Raw genomic sequence first — 9,544 nt, 5'->3', positions numbered from 1 at the left:
GTCGTTGTTATCACTGTTTTATTATCTTGTGCTTCCTTCTCTGGTCCAGTGTCTTCATGGACGATGTGTGTGAGGGTGGACATGTTTGGAGGTTGCTGTGTTGAAGCTCCATGGATCAGCCTCTCTGCAGCTCTCAGCACCTTCACTGAGCCTTGAGGGAATCACTGAGCTGCTCTTGTTCTTCACAGTTAGAAGGTGGGAGCTCTCGTCAAATGATGATCTCCAGCATCACCTTGTTCATGCCAGGCTTTTCATCCACTGACCACACACACCTGGAAACATCAGGAGGACCAGTAGCTGTTTAACACATCTGGAAGGAAACCAGTGAGATTTTAATATGACCATGATCATTATGATATGATGTTATGTGGGGGAGTGGTGGCGCAGAGGTTAGAAGACGGGCCTGTGATTGGAAAGTCGCAGGTTCAACTCCTGGTACTGTCAACATCAAAATGAGGTGGAAAAGGTGAAACACCCACACCTGCCTTCACCCTCATTGGCCCCACCCTGGGCCCAGGAGCAAGGCACTCAACCCCCACCATCTGCTCCTAAACAGGTCTCTTTTGAAAATGAGTTCTCGTGACTCAGTGAGACTACCTGTATAAATAAAGGGTAAATGAAAAATAAAAGTTTAAAATATAAATACTCACATCATGAGGTCGAGGTTGTGTGTGTGTGACGTGCACGTTCCTGAGAGGCCACAGACAGAGCAGCTCCAGCTTTTGTAGAGTTCCTGTAGTCCTGCAGTTTTCAAGCTGAAATGAAAAAGCATCATGAATATGAACTTTACAGTCTCTAGTTACCTGTTCATATAAACGCATGGAGGTGTCTCACCTTGTGACTCACAATAAAATATGTAACTTTATGAACTCTAATGAACTTATAATGATGCTCCTACTCCTTGAAGGTGAACCGATGGTACCACACCATCTCTGTAGGACAGTCTGATCAGTTTGATCAAAATCCTCCAGTTTAAAATCCTCACTGCTCAGATGAATCCTCCTCAAAGATACTTCCTCCTCTTCCTCACATCTTGTTCTTTGGGAAACCTTCAAAATGAAACCAGGACATTTGTGTCTTAACAAAAACATTGTACAAAGGAGGTCAATCTTATTTTCTATTTCCCATATTCTCCCTAGTTTTATTTTTTTATATCCTAGAATTTAAACAAAACTCCAGTTTTGATGCATATCTGTTGATAATGAACCAAAGCTGCTGAAATAGTGAGTATGCTTGTTAGAAAAATATTCCTGTCATCAGATCTCAGTCAGCTTCATTGCAGCTGAACACCGTGTTACACTGAACATCACATCAGCTGGTGGACATAAATACAGTACAGTAATATTATAATCACAAAATACTAACAATAATATGTTCATCTTACTTGTGAAAAGTTATCCCCCGAGACCTGACGTCAACAGTCCGTCGATTAGAACAGAAATAAGCTGCGAAGTGCTGAGACATCTGCTTTAACCAAATAAGGACGACCGTTCCAAGATGGCGGCCGAAATTCCTGCGCCGCAGCAGCCAATGAGGCATTTAGTGTTTATATCAATGTCTAAGACTACAGGATGGAAACAAACTCACGTTACAAACATAATCTCGCGAGACTTGTCTTGTTTAGTTGGAGTTGTTCAGCTTCATTATGCATTACAGGTTCATAAACCGGCTGAACGAGTTGCGTCCCAAAAGAGCAACCGTCTGATTGTTCTAATTCAGTTTATTTATATAGCGTCAAATCACAACATAAGTAGTCTCAAGACGTCTTGATGGCTGAAATAATAAACATGTTTATAAATAAAATACTATAATTTACCATCCTTTTGAATATATTCACCACATTCACTCTTCATTCTCTCATTTCGGACGGTAAAGTTGATTGTCATTGAAACGGCACCTAAAGAGGAAGGCGGGTCGCCGGCGCGAGCTGCACTGGTGAATAAATGGTGCGGACCCGCGTTCCGCCTGTCAGGTGACCACACGGGAAATTTACTCAACGAAAGTATCCAGCAGACGCAGCTATGTCTCTGTTGAGTATTCCATGTCTTGTTCGATTAAAACGCGAACAACAACACGTATAGCTTCCGCTGGAGGCATATCCCGGCTTTGGACAGCATACTACAATTTCATTATCGAAATAGAGTCGTCTGAAGCGGTGAGACTAATGTTTACTATTTGAAGCTGTTATGTCAGAAGACCACTCACGTTTGTTTTGATGGAGACGCGGGTCACTCGGGATTTTAAAGGGAGATAAATAATGTTGATTTAAAACACCTATTTCATATCTTGACACGTTTACCGCCGAAAACACGCTATTTGTTTAACAAACATGACGTCTCCAGACGGACGGGTGCTATCAAGCTACATGTAGCTAACGACTGACCACAAAGTGCAGCTGTGCTTAGATCAACTTCACATTCTCAATGTTGGAATAAGTAATACAGCCTGGGCTTTTAGTCCAACCTCTTGGCATTTTGTTATTGTTTATCAGAGTTAACACAACTCGGTAAGTTTAATGTTTTGAAACAAGTGTTTCACTTTATTGTATTATCCAAGTATTTATAATGGGTGAGCTATATGCAATATTTTTACTAAATGTACCAAACAAAAAGTCCTGGTTGGTGAAAGTCTTAGATCTGTTACTGAGGTGTTTATGCAGATATAAAATGCTGTTAAAATAGACTGAACACTCACATGTATACAGATTAACACCTTTTCACCTGAAAGGCCCCATTACTTGGAGACTCCAAGAAGGTAAATGTTTTTCCACCTAACAGCTTGTCTTTTTCTCCCAGGCACCGACACCATGCTAACCACAGTTACCGCTGTGGTTAGATTTACTCACTACAATGACACTGTTTCACCTACATCGCCGGAGAACGCGTCAGCATTCCCAACCTGGCAACCCGACTCTGAATCCAACATCAGCAAGCCTCACAAATGTCTGCAACTCCTATATGAAGACGTTGGAGACTCCAGGTGACCTTTAGCTCTCCGTTCACGCTTGCAAATTAGAGACTTGAGCTGTTGGCTTTTAGAAAGTGCATTATTATTTTGTTTTCTTTTTGTCTCAGGGTGCGCTTCTGGGATATTTTACTGCTGGTGCCAAATGTAGCCTTCTTTGTGTTCCTGATATGGAAGCTGCCCTCAGCCAGTGCGAAGATTCGACTCACCTCCAGCCCCATTTTTGTCACCTTCTACCTGCTGGTAGGACACAAACTGGAAAATTATAACGTGTTCAGTGCTGCTGCTATTGTTGCTGCTGCTCCCTTCTTCAGGAGTTGCCACAGCGAGTAACTTGCTTGAAAGATTTGGTACTGTAATTATTTTATGCTGGGTGCCTTTAATAAAGCAACCTGGGCTCAAACCTTCAGCCTCAGAATTACAAGACCATAGCAGCGACCACCAAGCTACTAGGGGTTGAACGACTACATAATTTAAAAACTCGAGTAGAACTTGAGTAGTTGATGACGTCATAGGATCTCAAGATGAAAAAATAAATAAAAAATAAATCCGCAAAAAAACGTCATTTATTATTTACAAAAAAAAGACCAACAAAACATTGGGAGAGTATATTATGCTCCTACCATTTATCATACTGCAAATAAGTCATAGGAAAACCAAAACTATTAGTTATTATCATTATTATTAAGCTGCAAAAGTGAAAGAAATAACGTGCAGCACGTCAAAAACGAAACTAAAAACAGTGGGGAGGACAACCACCTCGCACCACCGCCAGCTATGGTGAGCATTAGGTTTAGTTTTAGAGATTAATATATTTATAGGTTTTTTATAGGTTTAGAGATTAATATTTTTTGCTTTTTGTTTGTGAAACAAGGTCAGAGGAAGCTGGTTCTGGTTCGGTTGATTGGACCCGGTGTTACACCATACTCTGTGACCTGCAACAGTGCGTGCAACACCGCCCCCTACGGTCACAATATACGGTGGTCACAGAATATGGTGTAACACCGGTTCACAACAGCTCCAAACAGTCAGGAAGTTGATTCAATTTCTGTTTCCTTACGGTCGTTGAACCAGGAGATTCATCTTTAGTGAAATATTTCCAGACTATTGATGCATTTCTACCCGTTTGCCAAGACTGGGCCTGCTCCGCTCAGTCCATCTGCTGGGAGGGATCCGTTTTGTAGCTTCTACTAGTGACACAATGACGTCACTGCGAATACTCGACGTGACATTTTAAAACTCGATAGATGTCCTAGGAATCGACTTGTCGATTACTCGAGTAGTCTGTTAAAGCCCTACAAGCTACCATGCAACCTCAGTGTTGCTATTGTGATCGTAACATTTCACATTAGGTCTCATAATGCTGGTATTTTTTTAAAGATCATTCTGATTTTCTTCCTAAAATAATGTCCCATAATTTCAAACCATTAATTATCCCCAAAAGTTGCAGGTGTGGTTCTGCTAGAACCGGGTTTTACATTATTTTTGGTCTATCAGCGACAATAAATGAATTTTTGCAACACTTTACTGATAAAAAATAAACATTGTGCAGCTCTGTTGTACAGTCTGTTCCAACTCATTGGTGTTTGAACTGTTGGTGGATTTTTCAGTGCATTAATGAAACAACCAGCAATATATTATATCTATGAGCTCATTTACCCAGATGATAAAAGAGGTGAACACAGTGTGTGTCACTGATGTTGGTGAACACAGTTATCAGCGTTACTTGGACCTGTGTGTGTGCGCTCCGGTAGATAAACAACAAACAGTTGAACGTGTTGTGTACTGTGTGTTTTTTAGGTGTTTGTTGTCGCAGGAGTTGGAATCACCCGAGCGATTGTGTCTATGACCGTCAGTGCGTCCAGCGCTGCAACCATCGTAGACAAAGTAAGACCGTTGAAGCTTTAATCGAACTAGTCAGGATTTTAATGATGTGCGCTAAAAGAACACCACGGTACACATAATAAAAATTCACTTCAATAATAAAATCTCATGATTTGTTTTAGTTTTGTTTTCAGTTAAAGCTGCATAAGACTACACATAGTATTTACACTCTGCTAATCCTGGCATTTATATGAAACAAACAAACAAGATTGACCGACAGTAAATAATATTCCAGATGCACAAAGTGTATGAAAGAAATTCAAGTCATATTTATAACTTTTTTTTTTCTCCAAATTTGTAATTATTGCTTAAATAAGCAAAACCTTTTGTAACTTGATTACGTCTGAGCAAAGCATACATTTTGATGATAGACTTTAAAGTTTTCTAATTATTACTATTAGGGGAAAGCCTGTTTAAAACAATATTAGCTGTCAAAACAAGCAATTCTGCATCATAATTTATAATGAGCTAAATCATGGCAAATGCTTTGTTGCCACCAATCACGAGTTGTTTGTTTTTATTTGAACGCTGACGAGAACACTTCAGACATTCTCAACGTGCGACGGCTATTGAGTCGGTTAAATGATTCCTGGATGTAAACGGAGTCGGAGGGAGAACAATAGAATGAGAGACGCCGGGTTGAAAGCCAAAAGGTAAAAGTTTCTCTCTCTCCTCTGAAAAGAAACGGCGACTAAAAGCTGCAAGGATGAGAGTCAACTGAAGGAGTCATGTTGGGGACAGAAAAGGAGCGGTGGGAAGCGTTAAAGCAAGGGTTGGGGATAAGGCGGTATGAAAATGAGTTGTGCCAACTTACCCCAAACTAATGAATTTCTGTAACTCGGGGCTGTTCAACTGGTGGTCCGGGGTCCAAATCAGGCCCACGAGTGAGCTCAGTTCAGCCCACCAGTGGGTTCATTTTTAAATCAGTCTAGATTTGAAACTATGAAACAAACATGACAATAACTGCTGGATGTCTGGCACCTGAGCTCTTGGCTTTCAGTAACTGTGCCCCCTGAGCAGTTTAGTTGAATATCCCCGCTGTAACTCATTAAAAGCTACTTATTTTCTGAGCTATTTTGTCTGTAAAGGTTCAAAAATGTTCTTGTCATTAAACATTTGTGCCTATTTTAAATATCTGAATTATTCTGAATTATCAGGAGGCTCAGATGTTTTTTTTTTTTTTATTGAAACCCAAGATGGGTTTATCTGAGCAGCTTCCAGGTTTAAAAGAAAGGCCGGGCTTGATTCCACGCATACCAGACATATTTTCCATTGCGTTTCCAGTGATGGACCAACTCTTCTCATAACACATTGTCATGTCTGCAGTGCTGGGAAGAATGAAAACAGTGTTATTCTAGTTCTTCAGACTAGAGCCCTGTGGAACTCCTTTGCTCCATTAGTTTCTCATGATGTTTGTTGTTTCTGTAGGTGCTGTGGGAAATCACCCGTTTCTTCCTGCTAGCTACTGAGCTCAGCGTTGTCATCTTGGGACTGGCCTTTGGTTAGTTTGCTGGTTTTGCTCACTGAATATAAAGCACCGTAGCCTCTGTCTTTGTTACAAATCCATTTAAAAACACGATTAGCTGCCTTTGTTTTTATGTGGTTGTGTATATATGGTTACTAAAGATGCCTCCCGTTCGTTATTCATTAATTAGGTCACTTAGAAAGTAAGTCCAGCATCAAACGTGTGTTGGCTATAACTGCTGTGCTGGCTCTGGGATACTCAATCACACAGGTAATTACAGACGATAACACAATTGTTATATGTAGCAGGAGGTTTTTGTAATGTTTGCATGAAGTTGAAATAAATATTCCATTGTCTCAGGGCACGTTAGAGATACTATACCCAGACAGTCACCTGTCCGCTGAGGACTTCAACATCTACGGTCACGGAGGACGGCACTTCTGGTTGGCCAGCTCCAGCTTCTTCTTCCTGGTCCGTAACCTGCAGCTCTGCAGCAACGCAAGGAAAACTACTCCTCCGTGCGCATTTTAAACTGATGACGTTGTCCTTTCTGTAGGTGTACTCTATGATTGTTTTCCTGCCTAAAACTCCGGTGAGGGAGAGGATATCTCTGCCATGTAAGTCTTTAGACTTCAACAGGTTTAAACACACAACTGTACAACAACTGGTGAGCCTTATTACAAGGTCCTGAGAGGTCAAGTTATGCAACTTGTATTGTTTATTGATTAATACTGCAATTGTTAATTTACCATAAATATTACATGGACAGTTTATCATTAAACTCTAAATCTAATTGGGAAGAAAGCTTTATTTTTGGCCTTTTAAAAAAAAAAAAGTTTAGAAAGATTCCTCCTATTGTCCCTGAATGCACCTAATGACTCATAAATCTTGAAATTTCTTCTGTTAATTTGTAAAGCCCTGAGATTTTACAAGTATTTTAAACAAACTGCATTAACATTAAAATAATGTGCTTTTACTGTAGACATTGTGTTCACATCTTTTCCCTACAATATAAAGAGAAAGGTGTAAATTAAAGTTTAGATAAAAGTAACCCAGAGGTTAAGGTTCATGTATGATTATAATGGAAAGAATGGAAGATTGCAGTTCACTGTATCATTAACTTTATTACTTATTGTAAGTGAAATCTTTTCCTTTCAGTTGACGTTTTGCTTTGCTTTCCGTTTCTAGCTAAGAGGAGTTTCTATGTGTACGCCGCCATCCTGTCTTTACTCAACTTCGTTCAGGGTTTGGGCAGCGCTCTGCTGTGTGCTGGAATCATAGAAGGACTCTGGTCAGTAGGTTTTATTTAAAATAATATACTCTTAGAGATGTTGCAAACGTTGGAAAGAAATGTAACTGTTTCAGTGTTAAACATTTAGGTTTAAAGGCTCTATCTCAGTGAGTTTTAGAAAAATTGGAGCCTAATTTTAACCTAGGTCAAGGTTCTTTTATTATCATTTGCATCACATGTGGTACATGAGGTGGAATGAAATGTGTTCACAGGGTCCCAGTTACATCCATAAAGTATAAATTAAAAAAAAAAAAACAGTAATAAGATCTAAGATATAAACTAAGAAATATGCTAAACTAAATATACACTAAGCACTACTAGTACAAAACGATACGCCGAACAGCAGCACGAACATGAGCAGCTTGAAATAAATCGGCAGCACGGATAATCAGCAGCACATATCAACAATCAACTATTTAGATGTAAAGGCTCGTGTTAAACAAACGCCCTCCAACATGAGTTCAGTCCACAAAAACATGTTCAGCCTGTGAAGAAATTAAGTGTTAACATGAAAACAATAAAGTGTTTCCATCTTTGGATTTTGTTGTAAATTATTGTTTGCCTGTATGTGCGCTGATACATTTTTAATAGTTTTTTGTGTATATTTATAATTATGACGCTGAAGACAAATGATAAAGTTGTAGTTTTGAGTAGCTGATACAAATAAAACTGTCATCAGTCTATGAAGTATGTCTTTTATCTTATAATGGCTTCATGCACTGTAACAGCTTGTTGTTAAACTGTGGACTTTTTGTTTCCTCTGAACCAGTTGTGTGGATGTCACCACCTTCCTGTACTTTTCTGCCTTTGCTCCACTCATTTACGTCACATTCCTCAAGGGCTTCTTTGGGTATGTACCATTCAGAGTATATTGAATTATTTTTGAAGCTATGGAAAGAAAGCTAGCTGATTATGCGCACACATTGTGATGAATGTCTCTAACTGAATCAACTCTGGAGATACTTGGGGGATGTTTCAGTAAACTTATTATTTTTTAATTTTCTACAGCTCAGAGCCCAAGATCCTGTTTTCCTATAAGTCTCAGGTGGACGAGCCAGATGAAAGTGATGTCCACCTTCCTCCAACGATCGCCACAACTCTTGGCCGCAGGGACCTCACTGACCAGGGCCTTTACTACTCTTCCACACAGATCGACGGCTCTGGTTCCAGCAGCTCCCGCATGGTTGGAGCTTATTTGGATGACGTTGTATCGGGACCCTACGGGTCCAACAGCATTGAGGCTGACCGCTGGAGACCTGTCAACGCGTGAGCGAACGGATGTACAAGAATTCAGCTGGACTTCAAATGTGCAAATTTAGTGTGTTTTGGAAAGATGTTGATCGTAGAGGTTGACCAAAAAAACATGGCAGATCCAGCTGATTGGACGCAGTGGAAGTGTAACCCTGTTCTTTCTATGATGCCAGAAGAAGGTAACAAATGGACACTTAAGAACAGACCTTTCCTGGGTTTAGCAAGCGCTAATGCTGGTGCCATAGTGTGCTGCTGACGCCACTCCACACTAGGAGTGCTGTCCTCTTTGTGACCTTTGACCGTTGATATTGATCCTTGTTTCTGCAGAATCTTGGATGATTTCCACTTTGGCTCAGCACATTTTCTGTAACTTAAGCTCTAAAAATCAGCTGCTCAGTCTCATTCTGGTGTAAGTACTTAATTTGTTTCATGGGTTTGGTTTTGATTTAAAACTTTCATACATTCCCACTTGGAGCGTACAGCAACCTTTTTTTTTTTTTTTTTTAGAAACTGCCTTGTAACGGATTTGCGGCTGAGCTGGTTAATCATTAATTTTGATTTATCAAATATTTGCAGTGTCTGTTAACAAGTGAACGAAGTGTTAATGTGTCGCCACATCAGTATCGCCTAAATACAGATGTTGTATTAAAGGGTCCAAAAGTGTCTAGACAGATTAACAGTTGCTAAAT

At 40.0% G+C, this 9,544-nt stretch overlaps 1 protein-coding gene across 1 annotated transcript; it reads left to right on the top strand.

Annotated features, from left to right (window-relative positions):
• Positions 1–1,997: 1,997 nt before the first annotated feature.
• On the top strand, positions 1,998–9,031 carry tpra1 (transmembrane protein, adipocyte asscociated 1). The gene is made up of 11 exons (XM_037679221.1): positions 1,998–2,155; positions 2,796–2,979; positions 3,075–3,207; positions 4,765–4,851; positions 6,277–6,349; positions 6,504–6,583; positions 6,674–6,784; positions 6,870–6,930; positions 7,502–7,604; positions 8,374–8,454; positions 8,613–9,031. The coding sequence occupies exons 2-11, from the start codon at positions 2,807–2,809 to the stop codon at positions 8,872–8,874; spliced, it is 1,164 nt and encodes a 387-aa protein (XP_037535149.1). The 5' UTR covers positions 1,998–2,155; positions 2,796–2,806; the 3' UTR covers positions 8,875–9,031.
• Positions 9,032–9,544: the final 513 nt, after the last annotated feature.

Source organism: Nematolebias whitei, chromosome 7 (genome assembly GCF_014905685.2).
Source record: "Nematolebias whitei isolate Nwh7 chromosome 7, NemWhi1, whole genome shotgun sequence".
Taxonomy (NCBI): Eukaryota; Metazoa; Chordata; class Actinopteri; order Cyprinodontiformes; family Rivulidae; genus Nematolebias; species Nematolebias whitei.
The sequence above is the reverse complement of the archived record's forward strand: the minus strand, read 5'-3'. Positions and strand labels throughout refer to the sequence as shown.